Source organism: Rattus rattus, chromosome 18 (assembly GCF_011064425.1).
Source record: "Rattus rattus isolate New Zealand chromosome 18, Rrattus_CSIRO_v1, whole genome shotgun sequence".
Taxonomy (NCBI): domain Eukaryota; kingdom Metazoa; phylum Chordata; class Mammalia; order Rodentia; family Muridae; genus Rattus; species Rattus rattus.
The window spans coordinates 43,678,280-43,692,696 of record NC_046171.1 but is presented as its reverse complement, the minus strand read 5'-3'; the positions used below and the strand labels follow the sequence as shown (position 1 = coordinate 43,692,696).

At 46.7% G+C, this 14,417-nt stretch overlaps 1 protein-coding gene across 1 annotated transcript in view; it reads left to right on the top strand.

Annotated features, from left to right (window-relative positions):
* Crybg1 (crystallin beta-gamma domain containing 1) overlaps positions 1-14,417 on the top strand; it is a 51,939-nt gene that overhangs the window by 5,130 nt on the left and 32,392 nt on the right. Inside the window, exons 2-6 of the mRNA XM_032888543.1 lie at positions 894-3,192; positions 6,144-6,191; positions 6,276-6,394; positions 9,134-9,293; positions 12,537-12,676. Of these exons, the coding sequence (XP_032744434.1) occupies positions 894-3,192; positions 6,144-6,191; positions 6,276-6,394; positions 9,134-9,293; positions 12,537-12,676 (2,766 nt within the window). The remainder of the gene's footprint in view (positions 1-893; positions 3,193-6,143; positions 6,192-6,275; positions 6,395-9,133; positions 9,294-12,536; positions 12,677-14,417) is intronic.

Genomic DNA, 14,417 nt, shown 5'->3' with positions numbered 1-14,417 from the left:
TCCCAGACCTGACAGCCTGGGCATGCAATGCTGAACATGGAGGGACTCTGTCTCAACAAAGTAGAAGCTTGACACACACACATGGCTGTCCTCTGACTTTACACATGTGTGGGTACATACACACACATACATACACATACATACATACATACACACATACATACATATATACATATTTACATACATACACATGTACATACGTACACACATGTACATGCATCATACATACACACATGTACATACACATACACACATATGTACATACATACACACATACATGTTTATACACATACACATCCATGTATACACACATACACTCACATATACATACTCATATCATGCATACACACAAACAAAAATACACATACATACTTTACAAATTTCAGATAGTGAACACATAAACATCAGAAAAATTGGAAGGTAGAGTCAGGAACTCAAGGCCATCCTCAGCCAAGCGGTGAGTTCAAGGCTAGCCCTAACCACATGACTCCTTGTCCCAAAAAAACCAAAGGCGACCAAAACTTTACAGTAAAATAAAAATACATAATCAGTGTCTGGGGAAATAACCTGCATATTTAAAATATGGGGAGGCATTAAGTATTTAAATTTGTTCCTTACACCTTGTAATGTCTCCCAATTCAGAGCCAAACCCTGTGAATGCCTATTAATACTTGGTAAACTAACTGTTTCTTAGATTTATAATCTCACCTGTCATATGCAGGTAAGACACCCATTAAAAGTACCTCCTAGTGTTTGTTGATTTGTTTAGGAAGTTTCACGGGGAAGCCAATGTGCACCAGGAGGGTGTGGACTCTGTGGTGGCTTCCATAGCTGGTTTGTATGTTCCCCTTAACACCAGGCTGCTAACTGCCCTATTGCCTTTGTTCTTGCAGCCCAGCCAGACCCAAACATGTGGAGCTAAACCTGAAAACCCCGAAGAATCCTGACGGTCTGGGAAATGAGCACAACCCATTCAGTCAGCCAGTTCATAAGGGTAACACGGCCAACAAAATCTCCTTGTTTGAAAACAAGCGGGCGAGCAGTAGCCCCAGACACCACGACGTCCGTAACACAAGGAACAATCCTCCCTCCAATAAGACGTTTGTCGGGAGGGCTAAGCTGAACTTAGCCAAAAAGGCCAAAGAAATGGAGCAACCCGAAAAGAAAGCTATGTCAACCAGCCTCCAGAATGGACAGGTGACCAAGGGGCCATCTGCAGAAGGCAAAGACACTGAGGTCCCTGTCGCCGCTGGAGAAGAGATTCTCCCAGCCACCCCCGCCAAGGATCAGGTCCCCTGCCCTGAACCTGATCAAAGTGATAAGCTGGATGTGCAAACAGGCACTGCCTGCCCTCCCCAGCCAGCGCCCACTGCTCTGGTTCCCAAGAAGGACCCTGAGCTCCCCAGAGAGGGCCACCCAGAGGCTGCTGACAGCCAGAGCCCCGTCCTTGTCCTTAACAACACGAATGATCCTGCACAGGACATCACTGCCCTTCATGATGCCAGAGAGTCTCTCCCAAAGCCACAGGGTACATTTTCTGACTCACAGCCAGCCTCTGAGTCATCTAGGGAGTCTCCTCTCCCACCTTCTGCACCCATGCCTGTGGACGCTCCCCAAGATGGCTGTGTTCAAGTTCCCGTGTGCAATGTTCCCTACACTGCTCTAGAAGTGTCAGAAAACCATGATGGATATGCTGTGCCAGTGTCTCCTCACGCTGAGAAAACACCAGTCACCAAACCTGGAGGGAGAGAAGCCAGCCCTCCTTCAACCCCAGAGCACTGCCCAGAAACGATGGGGAAGGAGTGCCCCTCCAAAGTCCTCGTCCAGGTCCGGTCCTTTGTGCTTCCTGTGGAGAACCCTCAGGATGTGAGCTCTCACGTCATCCCAGAAAGCTCTGAAGTTAGAGAGGTGCAGCTGCCCAGCTGTCACAGTAATGAGCCTGAAGTGGTTTCTGTCACCGCGTGTGGTCCCCAGCACGAGGACACACCGGACACATCGCCCAAAGACACCCATCACGCAGAAGAGCGTGTGTCACAGTCTCGCCCACACATCGCACAGCCAGAACCCGAGAAGGATCTGCCCATCCAGGCTCAAAGTGGGAGCAGTGGGACACCCCTGACAGTGGAGTTCAGCCCCTCCCACTCTCCCAGCAGCAGAAGTCACCCAGAAGGCCTTCAAAGGCCAGGTCCGAGTATGACCAGCCCGATTACCCCTGCCGGTCTTTTGAATGTTTCTGCTAGTAGCGACGACAGTGTCTTGGATTCTTCTTCTGATATGGAAAAATTCACTGAAATTATTAAAAAGATGGACAGTGCAGTCTGTGTGCCCCAGAAAAAAAAGAAGTCCAGGGTCCCCAACTCTCCGACCCCTCACTTCGCTATGCCTCCCATTCACGAGGACAGCTTGGAAAAGGTGTTTGATCCCAATGTGTTTACCATTGGCTTGGGGAAGAAGAAGGAGAACCAGCCTGAGGTGTCACCAGCTTTGCAGTTGCTGCAGAACCACGACCCCATATCCAAACTGAGAGCGAAGCGTGCGTCCACCGAGCAGAGCATCGTCTTCAAGTCCCTGCACACTAACGGTAACGGGAAGGGTGAGCCTCAGACGACCTCAGAAGCAAACGACAAAGAGAACAGGGACATCAACAGCGGCGGAGTGAAGAGGTCGCGGCTGGAGAAAAGCACACTTTTCTCGAGCATGCTTTCTTCTCTGCCACAGGACAAAGTCTTCTCTCCCTCCGTGACGTCCGTCCACACGATGAGCACATCGTTTAGCACTTCTCGGAACAGCTCTGTATCTCAGTCATCAGTGGTACAGCCCAGGAAGGAAGGTGGCCTGCCCTGTGGCTCAGACAAAGAACAGCCACAGCTTGCACCCCACGACTCCTTAAAGGTCTTCAATTTCAACTCCTCAAGTACGTCTCATCTGGGTTTGAGAAGCCCCGGCCACATGGAAAAGTGCCCCCCAAAAGAAGAAAGCAAGGAAGATGTGAGCTCTCGGGGCAGCCTACCCTTACCAGAAAACAGCCTTTCCGACTTAACCAAACTGAAGAACAGTGATGCTGTGGAAAGTGTCCTCAAGTCAAACCTACCGAATGTTGGGAGCGTGGACACGGACTTCCTGGGCCTTTTCAAAGCAAGCCGGTATGACCCAGGCCTTTCTTTTTCTGGAATGTCATTATCAGACTCTATGGTAAGTACTAACTCTTAGAAGCTGGGGTGTTTCTAAACCTAGAGGCAGCGAGGGGCTCAGTTCGTATTGTACAGGGGTTGTGGGTGTGCAATAACTTTTTATTTGTTCACCGTGTGCCTTTTGTTTTGTTCCGTTTCGTTTCGTTTTGAGACAGGGTTTCTTGGCGTAGCCCTGGCTGTCCTGGAGTTAGTTCTGTACAGCAGGCTGGCCTCACATCCACAGAGAGCCACCTGCCTCTGTGCTATGGTTAAAGGTGTGCACCACCATGGCTGGCTCTAACCGCTCCCCCACCCCACCCCCTGCACCGCCACTGTGAACTTTTAAATCTGTATACAAGAGCTCTTGGAGTCCAAGAAAAAACACACTTCCCTTCCCCGAAACATTTGTGGTCAGGCAGGGGGAATATGTTCTATGCTTCAAGGCACTTGAGAATGCCAATATTGTGCTGTGAAAAGTGTAAGAAAGATGCTCTGAGAGTTCAGAAAACCTAGGAGAGCCACGTTCTTCACCCAGGGCTATATTTAGAATTTTCAAGATGTGTGAAACAGCTTCCTCTTCTTGCAAAGGCCCCACCCAGCCAAAGGATCTCCCCTGCTTCTTCCTCTTGGGCTCTGTGGTTTCACTCACTCTCCATAAGCGTCATACGTACAGCGGGGAAAGCACCCAAGTGGGAATTTGTTTTCCCCTCATTGGCAGCATGAAGAGTTCAGTTTGCATTGACTCAGCGTAGTAGAGGGAGCTGCAAAATACAGCTTCCGTTTCTTCCTCTCGGACGTGTCTGAAGTTTCCTCTTGGATGGAGACCGATCTCAGGACCTTTTGTATTAAGCACACTGCTTGTTGGGTCCCTCACCAGCCCAGGACTGTTGCATGTGAGTTTGTGCCCTTCTGGTTCCAAGCTTGCTGTTTAAGTTGTGAATGCAACTCACCTTGCCATGAGCAAAGCTGCCGGGCAAGTGGAGACATGACCACAGAGAAGACCTGGCGCCCTTCTTCACCAGGCTGCTGTGGCAGTGTGTGGAAGTGGTTTCTGCTGAACTCCCATTAAATGCTGTGATTTTGGAGGCTTCTTCAAAACATGTGCTCGGCTGGTTGTGGCGAGGCACTCGGGAGGCTGAGGCAGGTAGAGAGAAAGTTCAAGACCTGCTTCAGCTATATAACAAAAGTAACACACACCACACATGTGCACACACACCACACACATGTGCACACACACCACATACATACACCACACACACACGCACACACCACACACACACCACACACACATACATGTGCACACACACCACACACATGTGCATACACCACATACATACACCACACACACACACACCACACACACCACACATACACACATGTGCACACACATATACACACACACTCACATGCACACACACATGCACACATACATGCGCACACACACAATACAACACTCACACACATGCGCACACACACATATACACACACTCACGTGCACACATACATACACACACACTTGCACACACACGTGTACCACACACACACACACACACACAAAACGGGAAAAATATTTATTCTCTGAAACCAAGTCAGATGGCATAAAAGAAGAAATTAAAAGTTTCACTGACTTCTAGGCCTTTTATGCTAATTTTCAAACTGACTGTCTTTGGGTCTTAGGCCTTGTAGTTTATATTTAATGTATTTCTTCACTTTTGTTTTAAATTTTAGGCGTGTCCTTCAGTTTACTGACTTGTCACATGTGCACAATACAGCTCAGCACATGCTGTTTGGTTTCTCATAATCCACACGAGGGTCTTGTTCAGGCCATGCAGTCATAGTCCACTGCTGTGGGGAGGGGGGGTGAGACCAAGGGCAGGCCTTGGGAGAGGCACACAGGCCAGCCTGTAAGTAGCCATCTTTTGTAGTGTTTTTTACAGGTATAATTATTATTTTTATTATCTTACACATTCGGGTTTTACTGGTCTCCCCAAGTGATCTGGTAATGGTTACTTCTGAAGCCATGTAAAAAGGTATTTTATCAGGGCTGGAGAGATGGATCAATGGTTAGGGCACTGGTTGCTGTTCCAGAGAACCCAGTTCAATACCTAGCAAAGGCATGGTAGCTTATAACTGTCTGTAACTCCAGTAGCAGGGCCTTCTGACTAACAAGGATACTTGGTGCACATCCATACATGTGGGCAAAACATCCAACACATAAATCTTTAAAATCCTCTATGCGCAGTGTGTATTGTGAAATGTATTATACCTCCTTTTCTTCTTTTTTCTCTTGCTGTTCTGGGGATTGAACCCACAGCCTTGCACACGCTAGGTGAGTGCTCTGCCGTTGTGCCACATCCCTGACCCTCTTTTTACCTTTCTGTTTTGAGATGAAGAATCTGACTGAATTCCCTCGTCTGGTCCTGAATGCACTCCGTAGCCTAGGCGTCCTTGGGTTGGTGACTCTCTCACCTATTCTCTCCTGTAGCTGCAGGTGTGGGAAAGTGTCCCTCAGCCTCGGCCTCGCCGTGCACAGTTTCCTTTAGACTGGTGCTTGTCACATGATGGATAAGTTACTGGGGCAACACAGTGTTTACAGATCCAATGAGGTGTGTGTATGAACACACCAACCAGTTTAGCTCTTCTCATGCAGTCTCCTGGTTGGGTCTTAGTCCGTGAACCGATATAAAACACAGATCTGACTTTTGGGCCCCAAATTTTCTAGTATCGTTGGAAATGCTCTAGACGTTAAAGTGAGTAGAAGCTTTAATACAGGTGCATTTGGAAACTCTTGTAGTGTAATCATGTAAACTCACAAAGAACACTTGATATAGCCTGAGTTAGAGCAAGATAGACTGCCTCAGTGCTGGTAAACGGTGGAGTAAATATGTTCTGATTTGAAGGATCTCGGGGAGAAAAGGCAACCGCCCTGTGATGCTGCAATCGTTAACCACATTTCCGTTCCTCTGATTGCAGACTCTTAGAGGAAGTATGCACAATAAACTCAATCCCCGGCCTGGTAAGGTAAGGTTATTCTAATTTCTAGTCCAGATTCTCTCCCAGTCTGGTGAAGGGTGACAAAATGCTGCCACTTCCATTGTCTTGCAGGTCGTGATATTCAGTGAGCCCGACGTCTCTGAGGAGTGCATCGAGGTGTTTGGGGACATCCAGGACTGCAGCTCTTGGAGCCTCTCTCCAGTGGTACTAGTGAAAGTTGTCCGAGGATGGTAAGAATGCACCGCAGGTGCAGCTTACAGCTGGTGTCAGAGTGCACTGCAGGTGCAGCTTACAGCTGGTGTCAGAGTGCTCTGCAGGTGCAGCTTACAGCTGGTGTCAGAGTACACTGCAGGTGCAGCTAACAGCTGGTGTCAGTGCACTGCAGGTGCAGCTAACAGCTGGTGTCAGAGTGCACTGCAGGTGCAGCTTACAGCTGGTGTTTAGCTTTCTCAGTTATGATTTGGACCTCACCACATACTTATGTGTGTGCCTTTATCAGCATAAATGATTTAAAACATTGTTGATGGTAAGATAAGAAACCTGTGTCTAACACACATGGTTTTGACTGTAAAAATGATACCTGTTTAGACAGATCATAAAAATACAGTAGAACAAACTTCCTTTCCCCAGATATCTCCACATAACATTGCTTCAGATAGAATTGGGACCCATAGTATGGTCTTGGCTCATGGGTATCTAATGAGGTTGGTAAGGATTGCATTTGGAAGCTGGAGCAGTGGCTTGGCAGGGAAAAGTACTTTTAGTTCTTCGAGGGGACCTGGGTTTGGTTTCCAGCACCCACAGGTTGCTTGACACCATCTGAAACTCCAGTTTCATGAGATCAGACATCTTCCTCTGGCCTCTGCTAGTACTGAATACAAGTACCCAGACATACATACAGACCAAAACCACAAAAAAACAAAAACAAAAACATGTAAAAACAAATAAAGCTTATATTTTTAAAATCACATTTGTTCAGGCTGGAGAGATGGCTCAGTAGTTAAGAGCACTGACTGCTCTTCCAGAGGCCCTAAGTTCAAATCCCAGCAACCACATGGTGGCTCACAACCATTTGTAATGAGATCTGATGCCCTCCCCTCTTCTGGTGTGTCTGAAGACAGCGACAGTGTACTCATACATAAAATAAATAAATCTTATTGAACAATTGCATTTGTTCTATTTATAGGTCAGGTGTGACTTGTTAAACCTGTATGGGGTTAAACAAAGCTGGATGTGGTTGCTCATGCCAATAATCCCAGCACTCAAGAGGTTAGAAGAAAGTCACTGTGCGTTCCAAGCCAGCCTGGTCTTATGTAGCAAGACCTAATCTCAAACACACGCACACCGGTGCACCCACACGGATCAGCACACACACGCACACGTGCACACACATGTACATGCACACACATGCACATGTGCACACACACACACACACTCGCACACACGCACGCACGCACCCTGCAAAGCTGGCAAGCTCACTCTCTGGGTTGAAGTGCTTGCCGCCAAGCTTGGTGAGCTGAGCTCGTTTCCTAGGACACACACGGCGCTGGGAGAGCACGGACTCCTACGAGTTGCCCTCTGAATGCCATGGCTCACATACCCAGGCACACACACACAAACACATTTGAGAAATGGAAGCAAGATCTCACCGTGAAGAGCAGACTGACCTTGAACTCACAGAGATCCGTCTGCCTGTATCTGCCTTCCCGAGGCTCGAGATAAAGGCGTGTACCACCACGCCCAGGCAATAATTTAATAAATCAGTAAACCAAATGAGCTTGTAGGGAAAGATAAATAAATTTCTAGGACTTCACTGAAGAAGTGAGCTGAAGTTTGACAAAAGTTAGTTTTGTTTAGGAGATTAACGAAAATGTAAACACTGCAACAGTTTCTAAAATCTTTAGCTGGTTGAGTTGTCTCTCCGAAACGCACAGGAAGCTGAGTGAAGGGAAACAATTACAAACAATCAGGTACCGTGTTTGTCTTCATTTTGTCTGTGCACGCTGGGCTGGGGACAAACACTGTACACTAAACAGAGTTACGGCCTAAAAAGTTAGCTGTGTTTCATTTAATCTCCATCTAATTAATTATACAACATCTTTTCCAACAGGGCTTTTAATATTTTAATGTTTTTCTAAATAGTGAACATCTTCCCTAGAAAAACAAAGTGTACTTTCATTATCAAATTAGAAGACTGAAAATTACGCTCAAAACAAATTTTGCGAGATAATTTCGTTTGTAGCATGGCTGCTGCTATCTCTTTTGAAACCGTTTCCTGTTTAGTTTTAACAATTTATTTTTTAATTATGTATATGTGTGTGTGTGTTAGTGTTTGTGCGTACAAATGCTCATGGAGGCCAGAGACATCAGAACTGTAGGTAACAGTTGTTGAGAGCCACCCAATGTGTGCTAGGATTCAACCTTAGTCCCTCTGCAGAAGCAGTAGTCACTCCTAACCACTGGACCACCTCCCCAGTCTCCTTTAGCACCTCAAAATGTCTTCTTGAAGGTGTGAGCCCTCCCCACTCACTGTGATGTTTTTCTGAATTCTGTGTGGTTGCTGGGGAGAATCTTTCAAAACTCCCCCCTTTTTTAAAAAAAAAAACAAATATAGTTCTGTGTATCAATGTGTCCATTGAGTCAACTGTGATGTGTTCATTATAATTCCACTAAGAGAAATGGGTGGTACCATACATGAAAGGGGAAAGCTCTTCCAGAGAGCACATATGACAGTCTCCCTTGTCAGCTCCATGGACATGGGCACACTATAAGTGATAACTCAAACACTCTCCAAAAATGCCTGTAGAGTTCTTTAAGTATCTGAGGCGTCATAAGACCCAGAAAGGTTGGTCCTGGGGAAGAGCTTGTGCCGTTTCTAGTTAGGGGTGTACACTACACATTGGCCAGAATTAAACAGTCATGCCTGCCTCACCGTAACTGATAATGGCTTCGCTGTGTTTTGTTCACAGTTGGATTTTGTATGAGAAAGCCAACTTTGAAGGGCACTCTCTTGCCCTCGAGGAAGGTGAACTGGAACTCTCCAGTCTCTGGGGAACAGAGGACATTTTGGATGAAGAAGCAGAGTCTGATAAACCCGTGGTGATCGGTTCCATCAGGCACGTGGTCCAGGTAGGTTGTGGGAAGCGTGGACCTCATCCAGCACACGGAGATGGGCGTCAGAGATAATCTTAATTTAAGGGACCCATTTTACGAAACGAATGAAAAAAGAAAACACTTGCTTGGTACTCTGTGGATATGCGTTTTATGATGTAAGCACTTGTACATCATAAATCTATTAGTAAAGGAACATTATAATCACTAGATAATTTCATGATAACCGCCCCTGCCTTCCACTCACACCCCAAAGGAGCAGCTGACTAAGTAACCTGGCTGCTGTGAATTCTCTCTGAACTATTTTCTTTTTAAGACTTCCTTTATTTTGTATTTATGTTTCTCTCTCTCTCTCTCTCTCTCTCTCTCTCTCTCTCTCTCTCTCTCTCTCTCTCTCTCTCTGTGCGTGTGTGTGAAAATATGTGCACATGTGCCTGTGGAGGCAAGAAGAGGGTGTGAGGTCCCCTGGACCTGGCTCTGAGCTGGTGACAGAGGTACGAGGCCTGAACTCTGGTCCTCCGTAACTACAGCAAGGTCTCTAACTGTCGAGCCATCCCTCCAGTCCCTTGCTTAGTATTTTATGTCTACAAAACATTCTGCTTTCCCTAAGTACTTTAGGATGTATTTTACTTTAGAAAGTCAGGATAGAAATAGTTTAGTTGACGGCTGGGCTCAGATTTTGTGGATTTAAAATAGTATTTGGATCTCTCTCGTTGCTTCCTGGCTGTCATTAGGTGACCCGCCCTAAGGTTCACACATGCTACAGTGATATCCAGGTTCGTCTTAGATCCTAGCGATGACCTTGAACTTATGGACCCAAACCTCTAAACAACAGAACCCCAGATTACTTGAGATATTTGAGGTCAATTACAGATTTCCTGCCTGTTTTTTGAGGAAGAAGGTGTAGTCAGCATGTTTCTCTGTAAACATGTAATTTCTGGTGTCTTACAAGTGGAAGGCTAAATAATAAACTTTATACAACGGAGGGGGAGTGCGGCACAGAAAAGTGGAAGCTTCTAAACTGGGACAGAAGGAAGCGAGAGAAGCACTGCCTAGTTCCTAGGTCAGTGTTGCCTCTTGTTTGCTTTAAGACAGCTTGGGAAGCTCGGGCCAGCCTTGAACTTCGCGATCTTCCTGTTTCCACTTCACACACTGGGATCACACTGCAGGTCAACATCGCTGAGACAGATGACGATCGTTACCCCAAAGGGCTTATCTTCTAGTGGCTGTTGGCATGGTCTGACTCTCTAGTTCAAGCTTTTCCCAACATTGCAGCCATGTTCCTGCATGGCCCTAGCTCCCAGAATAATATGTATAATATATATGTGTGTGTGTGTGTGTGTGTGTGTGTATGTATATGTGTGTATGTATATGTGTATGTATATGTATATGTATAATATATGTGTGTATATGTATATATGTATATGTGTATGAACTGTATAATATGTGTGTATATGTATTTGTGTATGTGTGTGTATAATATATATATGTATGTATAATATAGATATGTATGTATGTATATAATGTACCATCATAGCCAGTTCAATTTTTCATTTTAACTAGGGGTACAGAGTGTCATAAAGTCATATAAGATATGAGGATTACTACTTTATCATTTTATGTGTACGAGTAATTTTTTCCTGCATGTACGTCTGTGCACCACATGTGTGTCTGGTACACAGGTGGGTGGAGAGCCTTCATGTGGGTGCTGGGGATTGAACTCTGGTCCTTTGTAACAACTTCAGTGCTCTTATAACCACTGAGCCGACTCTTCAGCTCCGAGGAAACACTATTTTAAGATGTCCTCTCCGTAGACTATTTTCCATTTACATATAAGTGTAGCACACATGCCTACATTTTTATTTATTTATTTATTGCTCAAATCGTATGTGTAATGACGCATTGTTTAAAGCAGTCATCCGAAGTTTGCCATCATGACTCATGTCTGTCCCTTCACTTATCTGAGGCCGTGCCCTCTGGTCGGCCGTATTTGAATCTCCTGTTCAGATAATTCTAATGTACCGCAAATCAATGCTGTTGTCCCCTTCTATTCCACACCTCGGTTCTCAGTCATTGTTTTCTGTCTTCATGATTATTCTCCAAGATCACACTCCTGTGAGTAACTGCTCTCCGTGATTCCCGACAGACACACGTTGATTCGAGCAAAGCTTTCAGTGTGTGTGCAGGAGGAAACTCCTGTTTGCTAAAACAGCGAAAGCTTTTCACGTCGCCGCGTGGCTTGAGGCTCAGCCGCTCGTGACACTTCATTGAGAGGGTGTGCTATTCTCTCTCGTGTGGTACGCGAGTGATTCACCCACATTGCTGTTTCCAGTGACAACGGATCTTAGGGTTGCTCCTCGCACGGTTTAGCCTTTCGGCTTTTTAAGATGGTGTTTTTAATTGTGCATATGTATGTGTGTAGGAGGCTGTGTGCACGTGAGTGTGATGCCTGTGGAATCCAGACGAGGGTGTCAGGTCCTCTGTGGCTGGAGTCGCAGGTGGTTTCCAGAAGGCTGCTGTGGGTGCTGGGAGCGGAACTCTAGTCCTCTGCAAGAGCGGCAAGCGCTCTTAACCACTGGGCTATCTCTCCAGCCCTCCCTCCTCCTCCTCCTCTTCCTCCTCCTCCTCCCTCTCCTCCTCTTTCTCCTCCCCCTCCTCCTCTTCCTCCTCCTCTTCCTCCTCCTCCTCCTCTTCTTCCTCCCCCTCCCCCTCCCCCTCCACTTTCCCCCTCCTTCTCCTCCTCCCCTCCTCTTCCCCTGCTCTTCCTCCCTCTCCTCCTCCTCCCCCCTCCCCCTGCTCTTCCTCCCCTCCCCTCCCCTGCTCTTCCTCCCCCCTCCTCCCCCTGCTCTTCCTCCCCTCCTCCCCCCTCTTCCTCCCTCTCCTCCTCCCCCTCCTCCTCCCCCTCTTCCTCCCTCTCCTCCTCCTCCCCCTCCCCCTGCTCTTCCCTCCTCCTCTTCCTTCTCCCCTCCTCTTCTTCTCCTCCTCCTCCTCCTCCTCCCCCTCCCCCGCTCTTCCTCCTCCTCCTCTTTTCCCTCTTTATCTTCTAAATATGCTTTGTGAACACAACTGTTTGTAACTCCAGTTCCAGCACCAGAACAAGGCGTGCATGTGATACATACACACAGGCGCTTACACATACACATTAACTTTTTAAATAACGTTTTCAGTTATCACAAGAGAAAGAACAGTGAACTTATTTACAAGTTCGGCACATGGCATATTTGTTGTATATGTAACATGTGGGTTTTTTTTTTCTTCCAGGATTACAGAATTAGTCAGATTGACTTGTTTACTGAGCCGGATGGGTTAGGACTCCTGAACTCCTACTTTGACGACACTGAGGAAATGCAGGGCTTCGGCGTGATGCAGAAGACATGTTCCATCAAAGTGCACTGGGGCACGTAAGTCTTCTATGTCAAATGTGGCTTTAATAAGGCTCCACTAGGGACTTGAGAGGGTGTAGGGACTCAGCATGGGATCCAAACTCCAGTCTCTAGGCCTTGTACTTCACCCACAGGGCTCTGGGTGCTGAACCATCGCCCCACCCCCACTCTTCTTCACCACCTCCCCATTTCCTGTGCTGGGGTTAATCTCAGCCACTGAGCTGTATCCCAGCCATGGAAGAGCCAGTCTCACATAGGACCTTTCCTTTACCACAGAGAAACCTAGCCCTTCACAGCTGCACAGTGGATTATACATTCGTGATCATTGCAAGGATGCGATTCAGTGTTTCGTGTGGGACAGGTTTGAGCAGAACCCACTTCCTTCGTCATTGTTATACAAGGCTGTTGTGTTGGCTACGCAAGCCTCATGAAACTGGAAGAATGGTTTGAAGGAAATGGAAAGGAAATAGGAAGGAAGTGGGAAAGAAGTAGGAAGGAAATGGGAAGGAAATGGGAAGGAAATAGGAAGGAAGTTGGAAGGAAATGGGAAGGAAATGGGGGATGAGGATTAAAAAGTAGAGGTGCAGGACAGAGGGCGTAGTCTCTCAAGCAGAACTCAAAGCCCAGGCACAGGGTGGGTATCTGCAAAATGCTACAAAAACCCCTTCAAAGTTGCTCGACATTGTATATAAAAATCTTTCTTTAGAATTTACTACAATCATTTATTTATTTATGGTGTATGCATGCACTGTGTAGACACATATGTATGTATGTATGTGGCATGTATGTGCTATAGAGTATGTGTGGAAGTTAAAGGACTTTTAGGAATCAGTTTCTCTTTCCAGCATGTGGGCCCTGAGAATCGAACTCAGGTCACCGGGCTTGGTGTCACGCACTTTCACCCCACGCAGCCGTCTCGCCACCCGTGCCTCTTCTCTTTTAAACACTTTATTTTTGTGTCAGTTTTCTGAGGTGCGTAATTAGATCAATGATACCGTATGTGACATACAGCTATTCACGTATTCCGTGAACACGGACAAGTTTTTCGGAGTGGGACGTGCGGCCAGAGGTTTCGTAGTTTCATAGTCTGCCTTATAAAGTGATCTAAGCTATGCTGAGCTGACGAGAAAACGCCCCTTAGCCGAGTCTCGGGTGCTCTGTTGGCTGCCGAGAAACTTAGTTTGTCGTTGTTTTCCTGGAGAGCGGTTTACTTGTGCAGGCTGAGGGACCAAGTAACCTGCAGATCACGAATTCCAACTCTCAGTCCTCTGAAATCACGAACTGGCACCGTCTGGGTGACTGTAGGAAGCGAGACTAAGGGGCTTTGGCTTGGAGTGGGTAGTAGGCATCTTTGAAGGTAGAAGAAACTCTGTCTGTTTTCTGATGTTTGGTGGGGAACTGCAGGAAGCAGCTGGACACCGAGAAGTAGGCTTTGGCTTCCTGGTGGTTGAAATGGAAGCAGCCGCCTTGCTAAGTAGACAGTTTCTAGTCACAGGCGGTATTCAAACCAAGGACAGTGTTTTATCTAGGGCTTGTGACAGGGAATAAGTTGTCAATCAGCTACCTCCTTTATGACTTTTTGTTCTTTTATTTGTCTAAAAATTTGAAATACACCTAGAGAAAAACTAGCCTTCAGTCTTAGCTATTTTCTGTGACTCCATCCATGAGGAGAGAGACCCCATGACCCAACTGATAACTGAGTTACCTCTTGAAGGTCTGCCTGATCCCCTCCTACTACCTCCCAGTGGAGGTTACGTTT